Genomic DNA, 20,539 nt, shown 5'->3' on the forward strand with positions numbered 1-20,539 from the left:
GATTAAATAGGTGTGCTCTTATTTAAGTGACTGTGTCAGTGTATGAACCTTAGTCAGTTGTGGATTTATGGGTAAACCAGAGGCTGTACTAGGTCATTTACGCATCTTCTAATGTTGTACACATGCCCAGCTTTCAATTAAATTATAATTAGAATTCATGAGAAAATATTAAACTTGCAATAATAATTTGACAGAATGTTTATGCTTTGTCTGCCTGTTATAAAGATTGTTTGAAGATTAGCACTTTCTAATAACTGCACTGAACTGTGTCTCCAGACTACATTACCTGTTATTGCATAAATACTCACGTAGTGAAAAGTGGCCAACTTTATTTTAATCTCGTTGGAAAACGAATTAAAAGGCAATGCAAGATAAGACTTCAAAACATTTTTATTATGCGATACATCACACTAAACAGCCTTACGGAATGTTCTGTCAACGAATATTTGGAAATAAATATTCATAATACATTTAAAATGTACAATTTGTTTTGATAGGCAGTGTTCATAAAATCAAGCAGCAAAAATCTATATAATTTTCTATGAGATTGTACCTAAACGGTACATTGTTACATAGGCAGTATGAGCTAGATTCAGTGTTACATAAAACTCATAGAAACCAATACCTGTGCCAGGATTACAGCCACTGTTGCACGTCATAAAGATGGATGTAATTCATGTCTCTAGCATCAGATCATTGCTCTATTTTGTCTAACATTAAGTAATAATTCGTGGTACAAAACAGTTCAAATACAAAAACAAATTCTGAACTTCTGTATTTATACAAATATATATTTCTCTTCATATTTCGATCTTTATATTAAAATACATCTTAATGCACCAACATTAAAATAAATAATATATTCTAGGGGAAAGAATCCTGAAACATTAAAAGGGAAGCATAACATGATTTTGCTGTCAATGTTTTCTTACAAGTACCACATCTTTATATATACTAACATTTAGATTTGCAAACACACACAGAAAAGGGATTTACTGCCAGTGGGGGTGTTTTTGCAAGGCTACCCATAAGGATCTTTTTCCCATAACGAGGTGTTCTTTGCTGTATTCAAATTGCTAAAAACTCTACAACAATGCTTTCGTTCTCTGAGAGCTCTGGTCGATTTTTAGTTGTATGTTCCAGAAAATAATTAAGCATTATACATTATTTGTTTTTCTTACATTCATTATCTATCACCTGAAAAAGCAGTTCTCCAAAAATATTTTTGAACCTTGTAAAACGTGAACACACGTTTTGACCCCTTATAAAAGAATGTTATTGACCTTCATGTCCGTAAAACTCTTGTTCACTATCCAAACTTTACTTTATACCGCCTTTCTGCTACATGGTGCGTGTATTCTGCACATACATTTGCTTGTGTGGACATACACATACACATATGTGTGAGGACATATTTACACTTCCAGAAAGCCCTTAAAAATGGTGAATCATCCTAAGTAAAGCAATGCCCATTTTTTGGCACATTGCCCAGCATAAACATGGGTATTCTATCTAGCTATATCCAACAAAGCACCTAACATGTTTACTAGGCGTAGGTGATTCAAAAATAAAATGTATGCATATATGTGTTTATGTGTGTGCTTTCATGAAGACTTTCTTAAATTATAAATGCTCTCAAGGGGACAGTGAAGTGCAAACTGCAAACATTATTTACTGCTACAACTTGTTATAGCATCATCTGACATTCACAGAACAGTAAATAATGCATTCATAATTTTTTTGAAAACCAAGCTTTCATAATCAGAAAAAAATAGGCATAAAAATGTTAGCAAAAGCTTTGACTCCGGAGGTTACTTTACACGCTGTATCCGCTATACTCTTCCACAACCATATTATTCAATGTAACAATTCATGCTAATAGTGGAAGCATGAAACAGCTTTAAGACCAAGGGCCAGATGTAGGAGCCATTTACAGACCGGTAACGGCCGATTTCGGCCGTTACCGACCGGTAAATGGGTTTTTGGGATGTAGGGGCACATTTTTACAGAATCGGTAAATTTACCGATTCGGTAAATTTACTGATTCTGTAAAATACTGAATCAGTATTTTTACCGATTCGGTAAATCTCAGATGTAGGTGGGACTCTTCTGAGTCCCAAAGGCCCTACAAATTCGGTATTTTACCACCCAATCCAATTGGGTGTTAAAATACCGAATTCAGGTGTGCATGCACATGTGTGCATGCACACCTATGCCATGTGACAGACAGACATGCCCTCAGGGCATGTCTGTGTGCCACATGGCGCACATGTCAATTTTTGGGGTGCCAGAGGGTGTCAAAGTGACACCCCCTGCACCCTTGCAGAATTCGGTATTTACCGATTCGGTAATTACCAAATCGGTATTTCCCATTGATTCCTATGGGCTTTACAGCCCATAGGAATCAATGTGAAGCCCATAGGAATCAATGGGAAATACCGATTCGGTATTTACCGAATCGGTAAATACCGAATATTACCGATTCGGTAATTCCACATCTGGAATTACCTACATATCCCCCCCCCTCTATTTTACCACTTCTTAAATACCGAATTGGTAAAATTCGGTATTTAAGAAGTGGTAAAATATAATTACCTACATCTAGCCCCTGGTCTTTAGAAGGCATCAATGTCATCCAACAGGGCACACTTTCATTGACACTTACAGTCATATACAATAAAGAATGATTTGTAGATTTGTGAGTAATTGCTTTTACATTATGCACAATTGATCAAGTATTTTTTACAAAGGAGACCGGATTATGTCTAGCCAATTATGGTCAGATCGAGATTTAATCATCGCAGCTTCCTACATCATTATTTTTCAGGACCTGTTCATATTGAAATGTGAGTTATGTACACCAATATTCAAAATTGTTTGCAAAATTGTTATAAAACAACATCGTAGGGTATTAGCAAGTGAACACCTTAATATTATTAGCTAGGAAACAGTATCCAGTTGTGGATAGTTCAGCAATAATAGTAGGCAACCATTTTGAATGAACCTCGTCAGGCAAAAATCGTAACAGCAGCAGATTTGCATTTTCAGGTATATTTTCTGGCTTGAACTGGAAGCAATACTCATTGAAATGTAGAGGTTTTCAGTTGTTGTCTAGATTCGAAGTGCTCCTGTACTTGGTTCAATGTCTCTGGTAATTTATTTCCAAGCTTAACTCATCCCACAGAAACACACCACCCTGGTTATTTTACCTATTTAACATCCTCCTATTCACTTATATGGCTCTTTTATTTGACTTTAATGCCTTTGGTTTTAACTGATTTTTGAGTATGGAGTTTTGAAGCCTTTCTCAAGTACGACCCACAAATCATGCAGTCTGCTTATAGTGAGCAATAGGCCTTCATTTACTAAAGTTTGCTTCTGTGCTAACGATATGCAATGCAATTTAGTTCTACACACACTGGCCTTTAAAACTGTATATGACTTAACATTGTCTTTTGCTTTGTATTGCATCACGAGTGACGAGGCCACATTTAAATAAAAGAGGGCTATAATCATGTTACCAGCCAGTGTAATAAATACAAACTCTTCCCTGGCTCAAATTAGATCCAAACTTATCAATTAAACAGACAGTAGAATCAGTTGAAAAGGTAAAACAAAGAATATCATGTTATTATCTTCCATCATTTCCCTATTAATCAATTTGGTTTTCAATTTCTTTAATAGTTACATATGTTTATCTGGTAAGTCAATGTACAAAAATAATACAGTAATTTAGCTGCAAGCCTGTGAACAACATTTTGTATCCTAATGTCAGGGCTAGCAGAAGTATTATTTAGCTTGTTCTATTTAGTGCATTGCTATCTTCACTAGATTCTTAGTGTAGGGTATTTCAAATTCAGGGTCAAAAACTATACCTAAGTTCCGCATTTTATGGGGTTATGAATTGTGTCCATGGGACACTAGCTTTTCCGTTTTTTATTCAACCTTGCTTGATGTCTGCTACTATGTTATGTTTTAATTCTACTATTCTAATTGTACAGTTGATTTGGGCATCATCTGCATACAAATGAAAGTTAAGCCCCTTAAGTGGTCTTACATACATAACAATTTGGTTTCTTTTTTTTGGTACCTGTCACATACTTTCAATGAAAAAACATTTGAACAATGTCAGTGGTATGAAAATAAAACCTGCCAAATTCCTAATTTTAATCATGAGAATATTGTGACAGATAGTACAGAATACAGTTGTCAAGTTTATGAGTATCATGACACTTCCTCATTCCCTAGGGATAAAGGCAAACACTTAGGGATACTCAGATACGCACTAAGGTTAGTTGTCTTCGCCCTTTTTAGCATACCTTCCGACCAATGTCTAATAATAATTATAACTCAACATGTTTTGCTTGCACCCTTCTCCATAACCTTGACAAGTGTGGATGCTTGTGAAATTGATCAATAATTATTTCACTAATCAATGTCTTAATTTGGCTTTTTCAGTAGTAGGATTCTGAAAATATTATGAGTACCTTGATCACAGTCACTACAGATTAATCAGATGTGGGATCTCTGGGAAGTCATAGTCCTTTATGCACTTGTGTTGTTGAATGGGAAAGATGAAGAGCCTTACTTTATGATTTGATAGAAAGGTAAGCTCCCTCCATTGTTGAACTATATTTCCTTGTTTCAAAATAATTTTTGCAGACAATCCCTCAGCCTGTGTGTTGCATTTTTAATACCTGTTTCATATTCCTACGTTCATGGGATCTAATTCACTTATTTCTCCCAATAATTATATTTAAATATTGTAAAATGCATTGTCTGTTCAGGCAAAGGCTTCCTTAAACTTTTTATGTGTCTAGAGGGGCGATCAGCTTGTATTTTGGTATAGAGTTCTTCTTCTTACTTCAGTTTTTCTAGCACTTAAGTAAATGGTGTTGCTTTTGGATTTTGTACTTTTAGTCTTGTATGTACTGTATGTCTTAGGATGGTTTCTTTACAGTGCTTCTCAGTTACTTGATGCCCTTAAGAATGTGGCAGTTGATATGACACTACCATAGCGGTTTTAAAAATACACAATTTAGAGGAATTATTAAACACTCAGGATTGTTTTTCGATAATTAATGGAATTAAGTTATTACAGGACATTCATCAAAGTCTAGAATGTTCTTTATTGGTTGTTCCATCCAATATGAACAGTAGCTAATGGACTATGCATATCTTCAGTAGTGCCATTCCGGCTTTCCACTTAGAACAGAGGTATTCTCCTGAAGTTCGAGCAGTGGTGTCCACAGAATTTGTTGCCTATTGTTGTCTTGAGGTGGCAGTACAGAACCCACCATACATTATATTACTTAGATAACGTATTGTATTCAATTTAAAAAGTAACGTTTTAGCCATTTGTGATGTGGTATTAGAAGTTATGCATACATCTTTGGCAATTCACTAATTTACACTTCTTAAGGGAGTATACTAACTCCCCTCAACTGTAAACTCACTAATATACATTGTTAGTTTTCAATCAAGTACGATCAATAGGTGTATTTGATTAGGGTTTCTCTGCAGGTTGAAAATTTGGGAAATGACTTGCCTCATTAATACAGTTTTTGTTTTTGTGCTACACAGAGATGGTAAAAGACTATGGCAACAGAATACGCATCTACTGAGGCAATTTACATCGAACTACAAAAGATTTCTGGGCTATAGCAACAAGTAATCTCAGAACACTTTTCCTATAACTGCCTATTCCTGCATCTTTGACAACATTTGGGTGTATTCAACTGCAGCTAGAGCTACACAAAGAAGTTAAAATCATGCTTGGCCTACAATAGATCTATATAATGTTGGGGCGTACACCATGTGGTATTGTAAAAAAATGGTCAGACTCGCAGGTCCTGAGTTTAATGCGCAGTGCATCCTTCAGTTAGTGTACCTCAAATATAAGTGCTCATTGTTGGAGTGTGGCAGCCATTGCAGTTTCAACATTGTTAGTGAAATGTACCCTTAAAGTTTAGTTAGAGTACCTTCGTCTAAAATGTACATATCAGAGTTTAAACTGTCAACATTCTCTGAGGGCACGCAAATGTACAGTGTCTTAAAGACCACCTACTTGGCATAGAATGTGAGTTTATAACACACATCGTTGTTTTCATTGCAACGCAGCACTATGGCAAAATATTGCCAAAGGCATACACAAGAATGTTCTGCAGGTAAAGAGGAAGCGGAAACCCTGGTTGCTTCTCTTTGTGGAAACATGTCACATTCTTTTGAACAGAAGTACACTTTGCTACAAGATGGAAGATGCATGACATGTGAAAACTCCTCAGTTGTCTATGAATATGGAGCGAAGCGTCATCCTTGGCTAAAAAGGAGTAGACTAGGATTGCTGCACACAAGCCTATTATGGAGCATCATAAGAACATGTACAGTGTTTCTCTTTACATTTGTGATGTGTGTGTGTAAAGCTGTGTCTCATTAAAGAGTTGCTTGTACAGATTGCTTGCCAAGACGGAGTAGGCCCAAGGGTATTTGCCGCAGCAAAATGAGAAGGGCTATTGCATTCAATGGAGGCAGACACTCAGTAACCTGCTCCACTTCTAAGTATAAGCTTAGTAGCCAATGCAAAGCTGCGCATCCCTCTTGCTACACACATATACATTAATAGTGCTTGTGTGTGGCTGTGAACAGCTCTGTACACCAAAAGTGAGAACTTAATATTCAGCAAATCCAATTTTAAAGTCTTGTCTCTTGCACTTCTTCCTCCGTTTCTTCTTGTAGGGCAGTGATCTTTGGTCGGGACATGCGCTTGCTGGAGTTTCTGCGATGCAGTGGAAATATCTTCATGCGATCTGACTGACTGATAGCCTGCTTAAAGGAGCTCTTCTCATTCATCAGTTTCTGAATAGAGTCATATTGTCGAACTGTGTTTTCTTCTATCACCTGATACAATATGTGAGAAAGATTGAAATTAGATTATAAATTCACTACTTATACACAGAGAGCATTACATCATTAGTTTCACACATAAAGACAAACACATTGGCAGAACATTTTAATGTGTGATATGACATAATGTAATGATGTGTAATACAGAATGTAGCTATGTCATGGAATGCCTGGTCGTACCCATGGTATTTCAGACAGAGTAGTTGGCATCTGGCCCCTGTTGAGAATGGCACGACTTTTCCCACAAACAAAAAACTACTTCAACCCTAACTTGGCGTCAGTCCTCACTACAAGATTTTGGCGACAAGGATGGGATTTAAGATTTAAAAATCCTAATTTTGTAAGCAAAGGTTTTACGAAATTTAAAGAGCCAAAGCTAGTAAGTGACATACAGAAAAACTCAGTCAAATTGACAGATGGGAATTGGTGGAGTACCGCTCGCATTGCTCTAGATCCCAGACATACTGGAGGTGGTGCTGCATGTGAAAACCTGTGTGAAAAAAGTCTCAAAGGGAACACAGATAGTTCAGTGAGAAGAAGTGTTTGTCATAAGTGTATTCCCAAGAAGCTAAAAGATTTTGTTTGCAAGTAAATCATATTTTACTTCTGTTTAACATTTCATAGGTGCTCTGTTCAGGTATATAGTTTTATTTGTTTTTAACAAGGAATAAGTGGTGTTGGTAGGATGTCTTCTTCTCATTTTCTTCTTTAGTTGTTGTATTTGCAATGCTTTAAAAAGGGGAAGAAATGTGGTGATGTGTAATACAGAAGGCAGCAATGTCATGGAATGCCTGGTCATCACCATGGTATTTCAGACAGAGCAGGTGGCATCTGGCCCCTATTGGTAGAGGCACAACTTTTATTACAAAGAATAAACTACTTCAACCCTACCTAGGTGTCAGTTCTCACTTCTCATGACCCCACATTATTTTACAAAATATATATCACATGATGTACAAACACATTGAGGCAATTGGAGCAATAGAGATAAATGTAGAGATGAGGGAGGGCGATGGAACATCTGAGAAACTGAGAGTGAACAAAGCACAGACAGAAAGGAGAAATTTGAAAGTGAGAAATAAAGACCACAAAAATGGAAGAGAAAACTTAGAAAACAAGGGGAAGAAAAGAGAGAAAAATAAGCTGTAACATAATTACTGTAAACTAGAGAGAGATCATAAACTGTGCTGACATGTTTACGGCTTTTACAATTTTTGTTCATTTACAAAGAATTATTTTTTCTTTGTTTGCTTTATTTGTTTAATATCCTTAGAAACACTTATCCAATTTTCCTCATTTTGTGTAATTTTGTTATTAAATTATAAATACCCTTAATTACAAATCATTATGTTATCTTTATGCTCTTTATTTCTTAAATTTTGTTTTGCTACACTACAAACCATATTAGTATATCTATGAAGATCTGGTTTTCTGATCAAACAAAGACTATCATTAAGGAAAGGGCTGGATTACCCTCAGTCACAGCTCACTTCAAGACACAGCAACAAACTCCAAACCATACAGAAATACTTCCCGGATTGCTTGAAAAGGCACTTGCATATCACAGTTTGGACGTCCATCCATTTGGCTTTCAACAAATGAGATATCAATCTTTAAATCCATATCTCTTGTTTGCAATGAACTAGATTGCCAAATACTGGCCTATCTTGCCAAGTCAATTGTCTCTTACCTTCCAACCACATGTTTAAGGTCCACCAGGCAAACCCTACTGAACATATGATTGATCTGTTAAAGGAATTTTTGAATTTTGAAGACCTTCCACGTGCAGAGCTCTTCACTGTGGAACTCCCTACCAAGAAATATCAGTCAAGACACCAGGACTCCAATTCATCAAGGGCTTCTGTTAACCTTGCGTGACACACGGCTACGCAAGTCCTTAAGTTAGATTTACTATGCCATGCAGAGGAACATTTCGTGGAGTAATGCAAGGCAGCACAAGTTGCTGCCTTGTGTTACTCTTTGTGGGTGAGGCATTCCATAGGTGGAGAACGGGTGTTCCACCAATCCACCCATTGCTTTTTGGCACATTCCCAGATTTATTAAGACTAGTAAACCTTTGGAATGCATTTAAATGCTACACCTTCCCACGTGAGGCGTAATGAGGCGAAATGTCTTTATTTTTCCAAAATGTTTTCTCCTCCTATCTGTGCTGCATAACGCAGCACAGGTAGAAAGAGGAGCATGGCTTTTGGGATTGTTTTTGTACAGGAAGGTGTCCCTTTTTCACACAAGCAATCCTGGCTATAACGCTCGCCCCAGGGCTTAATTTGTACAAAAATAAGTGCAAGAGCTCTCGTCAGGAGGCCACTTCAGCTTCCAGCACCCATTGCCCCGTCCAGTGCTGTCAATGACAGTACTCACGCGACTACTAACCATCACACACTACAAGTGTGATAATTCAGAGTCTTCAAGGCACCCAAAGCTGTAAGAATGGCTTGGGCAGCAGGTACTATTGGTCATTTCTAATGTACATTGAAGAACAACTTTTTAGTGCTCATCGCTCTAAATTAATCAAACAGTGCCACCATGTAGCATAAGTGCCAGTGCCGACAATTAAGTGCTGATGCTGAGCACCGGAAACCACCGGCTTGAATTAAGCACTGGCTGGCACCCTTGCACCATGACACAAGGGGGCCTGCATTGGTGCTTGGCAGCCACAAGTGCTCCAGTGCAGAGAGAAATCAGAAATGCGCCATATTTTATTAAATATGGTACATTCCTACTCTCAACCTTTCGTGCAGTGCAGTAAGTTGTCTTGCTGCGTTTTGCTGCTATCAAAACCTAATAAATCTGGGCCTTATTTTCTCAAATATAGGTCTCTGAAAACCATGTTTTCAATCTGTCCTATCCTCTTTCCCTCTTTTACTCAGGCTATCTGGTGAGATGTCTAAAACAGAGTTTTGCCACATTACTCAAGTTTCTAGACACAATTGTCTCTCTCTAAGGCTTCTACTTTATCAGTAATGACAGATGAGGGCTTCCAGCAGCTGGCTTTATTTATTGCTTGCTCACTGTTGAGGCTTATATCCATCATTATGAACCTTTTACCTCCTCTATGTTTTAGATCTCAAAACACTGAGACTATCACAACCTGGTTTGCAATGCTTTACGATAACCCAAATATATAGAGACTTCTGTTTCCCATCACCTGCAAGTCAGATTCCCTTCTATATAGAATAACTTGGAATAGAACTCTGGAAATTAACTAACACTCTCATGGAGTATGCATGGATGAGTTCCTTTCAGAAGCTCCATAAGTTAGAGTAGCACTGTGAAAAGCTTGAGACTATCCAAAACGATATAAATGAATTGAATGTATGCTAGATCTGACTTCCTTGGCAGAGTTGTCCCACAAACTTTTTGCCTTCACTCCACCTGTTTTACTGAATTTGTTTTTGTTGGCCTTAGGACTCTGTGTACTTTACCACTGCTAACCAGTGCTGACATGCTTTTGCTAACTCCTCTAAACATGGTAAAATTGGCTTACACCCAACTGGCAAATGTAATATACCTATAGGCCCATAGTAAAGGGTTACTACATGTCCCCAGGGCCTGCAAATTAAATACTATTGGTGGTCCTGCCGCACTCCTTGTGCCACCCTCTTAAGTAGCCTTTTTAAACATGCCTCATGTCTGCCATTGCAGCCTGCATGCAGTTTTAAACTGCCATTTTGACCTGGCAAAATAGCCCTTTTTGCCAGGCCTAGATTTCCTTTTAATACATGCAAGTCACCCCTATGATAAGCCCTAAACAGCCCATTGGGCAGATGCATTGTATTTAAACATATGGACCTTTACTTTTAAGTTTTAGATGTCCTCGTAGTGAAAACCTCAAAAATGTGCTTTTAACTACTGACAGGCCTACGTTTATCAGATGATAACATTGGGTTATCTTTTTACATTTAATAAGTGATAACGTTTTTTTGGGAACAGGTTGCGGTGTTATGTTTGGTGTCTAAAGAATTGTAATTTTAAATTCACTTTAATGGTAAAATCAGATTTTAAGTCACAATTCGGAAAATGTGACCTTTAGAAAGATGTGGGTAAATGAAAATGGGTTTTATCCAATCTTCTGTATGGTTTTAGAGCAGGTAGAAGTACTATGGACCAGTGCCTCAATCTATACTTACTGATAAATAAATATACTGTGGCTCCATATATATGGGCTTTATGGATTTACCGTTAGTTTTAGATCTCGTGAACAGATCAAGGCTATGGTCCATTTTACTTGATATAGGGATTGGTCCCCGTTTGGTTTATTTTTTAGCTGACCTACATCGGGATCTTTATGCGGCTGTTAGGGTCACTCAGGAGGGCAAATGCACATGACACTTTAAGTCTGGCAGAGGTGTTCGCCAAGGCTGTATATTGGCCCCTTTACTCTTTACGCTATATATTAATGCCCTAGATAAAACTCTGGATAAGGCTAGTCTGGACATCCGGCGCGTAGGAAATAGGACCATTCTGGTCCTCCAATATGCAGACGATGCCGTGCTACTAGCACGAATCCCGCTAGGTCTCCAGAGACTCCTTGATGCATTTGGGACCTTTATGAATTCCCTGGATTTGGTGGTAAATATTTCTAAATCCCACGTCTTGACTATGGGTCAACGAAAGAACATAGCTAAAACCTTTCATTATAATGGGGCTGAAGTGACCAGAGTGACAGTTTTTACATATTTGGGGGTTTTATTTGATGATAGATGCCCTTGGGTGCCCCAGCTCAAAGCCAAAAAGAATGCAGTAGTGAGATCATCGTGAGCGCTACTTGGTTTTTCCCGGTGACTGGGAGCCAGGCCCTGTGAGGCAATTCTTGCCATTTACAGGTCAAAATGTTTGGCTATCACCACATACGGTGCAGCTATCTGGGGGTACAAGCAAGCGGCAGGGGTCCAGATGGCAGAAAATACATTTTTTCGCTCCCTCTTGTCAGTCCCCCAATCAACCCCAACTTTCGCTATCCACCAGGAACTGGGGATGGGTTATGTGATTGACTTGGTGAGTCTGGCCCCCTTGGTTTGTTGGATAAAAACCTGGCTTAACCCAGAACTAACGTTGAACCACCAGATTTTAAGGGATTGTGTTGTTTTAGATAAAGCCATTAACATCCAGTGGTTGTCATTCGTTAAGGGTATGTTCATTAAACTAGGGCGTCCAGACATTTATAATGCCCCTGAAGGGATCAAGAAAACTGACCTAAAATGGGTGAAATTGCAGTTCTTGAATATATTGGGGCTAGAACCGGAGGATCAGGAAATAAGAAAACGTTTGGGAAGGGCTCATTATTTAATCATTTCATCGCCATCAATAGAGCCCCACTTAAGAATTGTGACAACGCCCTTCCATCTGTGGCTTCTGACCAGGTTTCGCTTTAACCTGATCCACTTTTCACTGGGTAATTTCTCAGATTGGTGTAAACCTGAAGACACAGCCCCGTGTAACTGTGACAGTTTTTCAAATCAGGATACCATGCACTTTATATTGTTTTGAAATTTTTACACTGACATCAGGAAGAAGTTTTTAATTCCGCTCCTGAGAGGAAAGGGCTTTTTACTGGTTAGGCCAGCCCTAATGTACCTTCAACTGTTAGATAATACCTTGAAAATTTTTAACATCTCCAGTTTTCTTGTTGCTGCTGTTCGTCTGAGGAGAAAATATTCCCTATGATGATTGAACTATGAACTTCTTTGAATTTTAACATCACGTAATCCTTTGTTTATCTGATATATCTTTTTAGCCTTAAATTATCTATATTTTTGTGTAGAAATTGTTTACATTTATGTATTGCCCATTTGTATTGTGTTGTCTTGTGTTTTGTATCTGTACTTTTATGATTTTAATTAATCGAATAAAGTGGTTTGATTGACTGACTGACAAGAAAGATGCCATTTTCTTGTCCTAACCATTTGGTGCCTGCAACCTCTATCCTGGGTCACATGACTAGGAATAGTTGGCAGTTTGCCTTTGTGTATTCCTGACCAGACAGTGACACAAAGGGGGACTAGGTACTGGCAGGATGGGCCATCCTGAACTGATGGTAGGGGCGAGCTGTCACCTACCACACTTCCATTTCAAAGGGGCTGCCTCAGCACCACACGCAAAGAACTTAATTTTTGTGACTCCAGACATCCGGAGACCGGGGCAGTGAACAAGGACATTCCAGAACTAGATGTGGCGGAAAGTCTAGAAGATTCTTCCACTTTAAAGCTGGTACCAGGTATAAATATTGGACCCTCAGTCCAAATCCTTAGGACACTCCTGGACCTATGGATACTAAAGAAGAATAACTGCCCTGCTGCCAGAGGACTGCCCTGCTTCCTAAGGCCAGTCCTGCTGTGTGATGAGGAAGACTGTACCTACTCCTTTCACCCCAGGCTACCTTTAGTGACTCCAAGGATCAGTTGGTTGACCTTCTGTCCAGAGATAGAGGGACATATTAAGCTCTGGAGAACTATTTGCATCTGACCAGCTGAACTCCTGCAACTGAATCTGCAACGGGACCAACCTGAGCCTTGGTGGCATCTGCAAGAGTGAGTCCTTGATCCCCAAAAGGTGCCTCCCCAGGTCCTGGGCCCTGGATTGGCAACAGAGTGCACTCCTCCAAAGAGGAAGGATAAATCCTGAGGTTTTTAGCTCTTCAAAACCGAACTGGGCCCTTGCGCACCAGGATCTTGCTGCCCGCGATGACCACCAATGTGAAGCTGCGGTGAACCTGACTCTTCGTGGTACAGCGACTGCCAATAACAACAGGCAATGTGAGACCTGCACTTCGTGTTACAGTATCAACAGCCAGGTGTGAAGACCTACGCGAAGCCCTGGTAGTAACCATCAGGAACACCCAACAGGATCTTTGTGCTAGAGCGACGACCGTCCACAACGCCCAGCCAGCTCTTCACACTACAGAGATGACCACTTGCAATGCTCTCCATGCTCCTTGTGGCTTCTTCTACCGCAAATTAGACTTTTCTAGCCAGACTTTGAGAAGAAAACCTTTTCAACATGACTAACCTGATCCCTGTACCCAGTCCGTGCTCCATAGGGTTTGGCCTGAATTTGTGACTTTCACCAGGTCTGGCATGACCAGATAACTGTGAGTGTTACTCTGTGTTTTTTGGGTGCTATACTTGCCTTAAACCTATGAAATTACATATTTCTGGTTCTACTGATTGGATGTTTGACATTTTGGTGTCCGATAAGTTAATACATTATACTATATTTTTCTAAATTACTGTGGGATTTTTCTTATATTGTGTCTTTACTTCATTAATCTTTAACTGTTGATTAAATACTTTACACATTGCCTCTTAGTTAAGCCTGATTTCATTTGTCTCAAGCTACCAGAGAATTAAGCACTAGTTAATTTAGTGACTTTTGTGGTTCACCCTGACAAGGATTGACTCCATTCCTTGAGAAGGGCTCACACCCTCCTCAACCAACAACCCAATTTCTCACAATGCCTTTCTGTCTTATACCAAAGCATCTGAACGGATTTCCTTTGTATGGCCATTGCAAAAACATCAGAACTTTAAACCTGATATGTAATTATCAATTTGTTAGTTTGTTTTCATTATTTATTTTTCATATGACAGATCATTTAGGAAAGCAGAAACTATGAGCTTAATTTACGAAAGTAACTTACTAGGAGTATCAATTAATGTTACGAATCAATATAATGTTACGAGTGCGGAATTTCCACACTTGGGGCGGTATCTCAAACTACTTACTGCTGATAATGCACAGTGCCCCAAGTGCAGAGACTCCACTGTTAATGCAGAGATTCCACACCGGTAACTTTACTACATGTAAGCTACCTTTGTGAATCGGGTCCTATGTGACTATTTAAAGTGAAGCAAGGATATATCACATGAAAACAATGCTATATAGAAGATTACTTTTTCTTATATAGTCTCAAACTTAGTAATGACATGAGACAGTAAGTCACTATTTGACAGCCTGAATATACACCACATAATCTAGCCCTCGAAAGCATTACAATGACTCCTAGAGGTGGAAACAAACATATTCACAATAATGTTTACTGACCACGAATCACATACAGAAAAAAGTAATAAACATAAAAATACCCGAATAGTTGCAACTAATGATGGTATAAAGACAAGTTAGCTATACAGTCCTTTTTGATTATAGCTCTTTATTGGCTTTTCTTATGTTAGCATGGTAGAAACAGTTTCCATTTATTGTCAAACAGTATATGGAGCAGTACACTTCTACGATGCTTATACCAATAATCAACAAATATTAACATGTGCAAGCTGCATTTTTATGGAACAATTACATATAAACATTGGAACCATAGTTTGAAACTTGTACACCCAGTGTTCATGTTTTTCCATCCAATAGTGTGCACCCATCACCCTGTACTCTAGTTGTATCCACCCTCGGAAGGCTGTGTCTGTGCCCGTGGGACTGTCGTGGACAGTAGTTGATTAATATAAGGGGAGCCCTCCCAAGCATACCATACTATAGTATCTCAGTAGTGTATATGGTTCATTCATAGGGCTCCATGGGTCATCAGGAGCCTTTGTGTAGTTCTTGTGAGAGGATCAGTGTCCTATCCTACGTTGGAGTGCTTGGTCTGTCTTTTGGGGGTTATGCCATCTGACTTGGTCTATGGAGTTAACAGTTGTGTATCCCATTCAGTAATGGAGGCTCTCCTTCCCCATCTATTGCTGTATAGGTGTCATAACGCAGATGTACGAGTTGCATCACTTTAGCAATTCTAGGAGCTATTGCGACACTGGGGGCACTGTAAGTGCCTCCCAGTTGATTGCTATGATTCACTTCCCCAGGAGGAGGACTAGGTCTATAACTTCATAAGTGGGTTTGGCTTTCAATGGTTTAGTAAATCTTTCCTGTAGACACACTTCTGCAGTAATGGGCAGGGGTCTACCCGTTAGGTCCATCAATATGCTGAGCAGGGACCTCCAATGTATATGGGTGCAATCCCACACCATATGAAAAAAGTCACCAGAAGCAGTCTGACATCTGGGGAATCACCAATAGGTACCCTGGGTACATTTAGGTCTGTCATGCTGGGGACAGATACGTACAGTCTAGGTAGTTGAGTTAAATGTATTTGAATCAGGTGTTCCTATTCACTATTTTGTCATACTCTAGTATTCATCCCCATTCCTTGTCAGAGATGGCTTTTTCTACCATAAGGTCTTCAGAGCATTTGTGGGCATGTAAATCGTAGGGGGCAGCGATTTGTGTATGCAGTTCAACAGCTTTCGCTGGCCAGTGCTTCTGATCTCTTTGGTTCTGACTCACACTCTCTCCATGTTTCTGTGATCACCCTCAGCAATGCCCAGTATGTCAGGAATTGGCCTAAGTGTAACCCCTAGTCCTCTACTAAATTCTCAATTGTGACAAGCGGAACTCTGCTATATAAGTGAGCAATTGTGGTGATCTCAGCCTGATGCCATGATTGCGTGTGGTGTCTATCTGCCACCGTCACTAGTTCCGGTGTTACCCATAGTAGGAGGTCTGAGGACTATGAGGCATTCGCTCTCAGTTTCCGTGAGTAAGTGTTCCAGCAGATTTTGATTGTTCTCTGTGCATAGGGGTAGAATTGTGTAGGCCTTGCCTTACTGTTTAACACTCTCAGAAGATTCCCCTCTCCCAGGAGATTCACAATACCTTGTCTTTCGGGATCAGTCTCTTTTTTGAGCTACTGCACCATCCAGACCAGCTGAGCCTCCACATAATAATCCTCGGAGTTAGGCATTCATGGCATGGTTTTCCCTCTAACTTTTTGCCACCAGATTTCCTGTTTTTGCTGACTTTGTGTTTGCTGACTTTAGGACTGAGCACATTTTCCACTGCCAACCAGCGCTAAAGTGCTTGTGCTCTTACCCCACAACATGGTAACATTGGATTATACCTAATTGGCACATTTAATGTACTTGTAAGTCACTAGTAAAGTGGCACTTTCATATGCCCAGGGCCTGTAAAGTAAATACTACAAGTGGGCCTGCAGCACTATTTATGCCACCCACTTAAGTAGCACTTTAACCATTGCTCAGGCCTGCCATGGCAGAGCCTGTGTGCAATTTAAGCTGCCATTTTGACCTGGCAAAATAAACCTTTAATTTCCATTTCAATTAATATAAGTCACCCCTCGGGTAGGCCCTGGGCAGCCCAGAGTGCAGGGTGCAATATAGTTAAAAAACAGGACATGCACTTTTAGGTTTTAGATGTCCTGGTAGTGAAACACTCAAATTAATGTTTCACTACTGCAAGTCCTATCTCTCCCATGGGATAACATTGGAGCTGTCATATTACATTTCATAGGTGTCAATTCCAAATGGGAAGAGATAACCAGTTAATGTGTGGTGTCTCTGGAATCACAATTTAAAATCCTAACTTCTGGGGAAGTTGGATTTTAAATGAAATTCTGAAAAGGTTATGATATAAAGTTGCCATTTTTTTGCCCTAGCCATTTGGTCACTGCAGCATGTCTCTGGGTCACATGACTGGGTGTAGCTAACATTTCAACTTTGTGTATTTCTCCTAGACAGCCACACACGATGGGGAACTTACATGTCACTAGATGGGCAATCTCTGACAGTATGAGTGGGAAGAGCTTGGCCAATTCCCACTTACACTTGATAAGGCTGTGTCCTGTCTCTACACAAAGGGCTGCATACCTCTGAAGTAAGGAGCCAAAGACAGGAAGCCATGGTATCTGTGCACTTCAAAGTCATGCCTCTAGGAGCTTCTCCCTGCTTCAAAGAAATAACTGTGTATACACGAAGGACCTCAGAGACCAACTCTTCAGTACACAAATTGACAAGTGGATACTCTGGCAGGAAGAAGAACTACTGTCCTGCTACAAGGATTCTGCTGGACTACTGCTCCAAAGGAATAGCTGTCCTGCTGTGCTGACCTGCTGCCCTCTGGCCTGAAGAAGAACTACACCTGCAACTTCATCTTGATCCCATGATTCCAGAGTGACTTAAATTACTAGTCTGCTGGCCTCCTGATCTGAGCCTCAGGTACATAAAAGGCTCCCCAACCAGCTCCTGGACGTAGCTCTAGAGAGTTCCTGACCACCAAGGGATGCCTCCCAGGTTCTCAGGCTCTTAAATCAAGCATTTGGGCTCTTCGCAACCACAAAAGGGCGCATTCGTACCAAGAACGAGTCACTCAAACCAGCCAGCCAACTCCAGCCTGCCTATCTACGACATCCGGCCTGCTCTACTTGCTCCCGGCAACTCTCTGCAATGCAGACAGGACTCTTGGCACAAAGCTTGAGAAGGAAAAACTTCAATGGGACAAATCTGGGACTGTATATAACATGTGTTCCATTGACTTTGACTGAACATTTGACTTTGACCTGAAAGCCATGGTTGGCGCTTTATGCTTTTAGACACTAATTTACACTTTGTTCTTTAAAAAATTCATAACTCCGGTTCTATTGATTAGAACTTTGGCATTTTGGTTAAGCTTTTTTATGAAATTAAGCTCCATCTTTCTAACTCGATTTAGGATCATGTAGTGTGGTTTTTCTACTGTATTACTGTTTGAAGTGTTGCACAAATACTTTACACATCTAAGCCTGACTGCTCTATGCCAAGATACTAGAGGGTTGATCACAGATTAATTAGGGGTTCGCTTGTGTCTTATCCTGACACAGATTGTGGTTGCTGCTTGATCGGTACTCACACCCTAGTCAACCAGTAACTCAATTTCTTACAGATTCCATCGCTAGGCTCCTCATAGCAGTTCTGGAAACATAGTTTTCAGATTGCGGAAAAAGGTTTTCAGCAATCTTAGGAGGAGAGACGTAAAAAATACCGCAGTCATTAGAAAATGATCATTTTGCATATAGCTACTCACTGAAAGGGGGGATAAGGGAAGGCAGTGCCAGAACGGGATAGCCTTTCCGATCTTGGTGACACATTCATCTAGGTTACCTTTCTTTAAATCTAGTTCAGAGTGGTATATTTGGACCTCGGGATCTTTCAATGTGAAAGGTTCCCACCAGAGAGCATCTCCCACACAAGAAGAGTGGTCAGTCAGCTGTATGAGCCTAAAGAGGAGCAGGCAAAACTTCTCCCAATTGATCTGGAGGCCCGATACTACTCCAAACTCACTCAATTCAATAATCTTTATTTCGTTGCAATTGCATCATAAAAGATATACAATTAAAATTCATTAAAATACAATTTTATAGTAATCAAGACACAGGTGGGATATAGGGTGTCTACTCAGAGTTACATTACATTATCAGTTCAGTTCAGTTCATCCCGGTATACATCATCATATTTGAGTCATGGTATTACGGCCAGTAAAATCATCACACATTTTGAATAAATATAGAGTTAAAAGTAGTCAACATATTTACAAGCTAAAAAGACAATTACATTTGTAACCACCATGGCATGATAATTAAAAGTTACAGTGAGATGATAAAAAATAATAATACATGGTTGGTATACTCAACCATAAAGTTGGGTACTCGGTCATCCTTTGATTATGGCGTATATAACAATCATAGTAGTATTAATTTTAAAAGGACTTCATGAAGTAGTATGGTTAGAAATGAAGACCCATTTTTAATCTAATAAAATTAACAGCAAGAAGAAATCTACTGATGCCAAACACAACTACTTGACTGGTATCTGTTTTTAAAATTCTACCAGCCTCCTTATAGGAATTCAAACCAATAATGCGACATAGCAGCACTATCCACTTTTTCCTTGGCTTCGCATAACTGGGGCAAAAAAATAATATATGTAAGACATCTTCCCTTGCATTGTTAGAGCATAGAGTGCAGAGATCACTGTTTGTCTTCACGCAACTTTTCTCAAGAGCTTTAGTTCTCAATGTTTCATACCTATATTTTATATACAAGGTTTTAGCTAGTGGCGGCTGTACCTCATCCAAAAAATGTCTCAAAGTGTGCCACATCTTTAACCATTAAAAAGTTTTCAGTTAAGGGGCCATGGATTTTTATGTATACAGAATCATAGCTTGTATAGGACCTGAAAGACATTTTGACAATTTTTCTTGAACCCACACTCATCGATTCCGGCTCGCTCCAAAAATGGGCTAGTCCTAGTTTAACCAGCCAGGATCTTACGTGCTTTAACCAGTAGATTTTGCTGCCACTATCTAGATCCATGACTTCTTTCAACCCCTTATATATTCATTCAGTCGGGGGTTGTCCATAATCTGACCCACAGCAATAATGGTCTCAGCATTGCATGTTGGTCAGTACGTTTAATATTCAGATCCAAAAATAGTGGTATCAGCGGGGTGTTAATGGGCACTTTTAATAATCCCCTAAAGAACTTGTTCTCAAGGGTTTCAAAGGTTTTCCTACATGTTGGTCCCCATAATTCTGCTCCATACAGTACTGCCGATTGGACCTTATACCTAAAAAGCTCTAAAGCTGGTGTAACTGCCTTATTCAGACATTTATTGTGTCTTTTTAAAATTGGGAGGCAGTTTTGTTTAAACACTATTTTCGTTTTTTCTAGCTGCGGTTTCCATGCTAGTAGTGAATCAATTAATACGCCTAAATATGTAAAATTCTGCTCATGATCTAATTTATGACCATTTAGCATTAGGTTTTTTCTAAAACTTT

General features: G+C 39.4%; 1 protein-coding gene across 1 annotated transcript in view; it reads right to left on the minus strand.

The window, feature by feature from the left end:
• Nucleotides 1-372: 372 nt before the first annotated feature.
• CFTR (CF transmembrane conductance regulator) overlaps nt 373-20,539 on the minus strand; it is a 1,176,514-nt gene continuing 1,156,347 nt past the window's right edge. The window contains exon 27 of the mRNA XM_078674337.1: nt 373-6,897. Coding sequence (XP_078530463.1) covers nt 6,691-6,897 — 207 coding nt within the window. The 3' untranslated portion in view covers nt 373-6,690. The remainder of the gene's footprint in view (nt 6,898-20,539) is intronic.

The sequence above is a fragment of the Lissotriton helveticus genome, chromosome 1_1, assembly GCF_964261635.1.
Source record: "Lissotriton helveticus chromosome 1_1, aLisHel1.1, whole genome shotgun sequence".
NCBI lineage: Eukaryota > Metazoa > Chordata > Amphibia > Caudata > Salamandridae > Lissotriton > Lissotriton helveticus.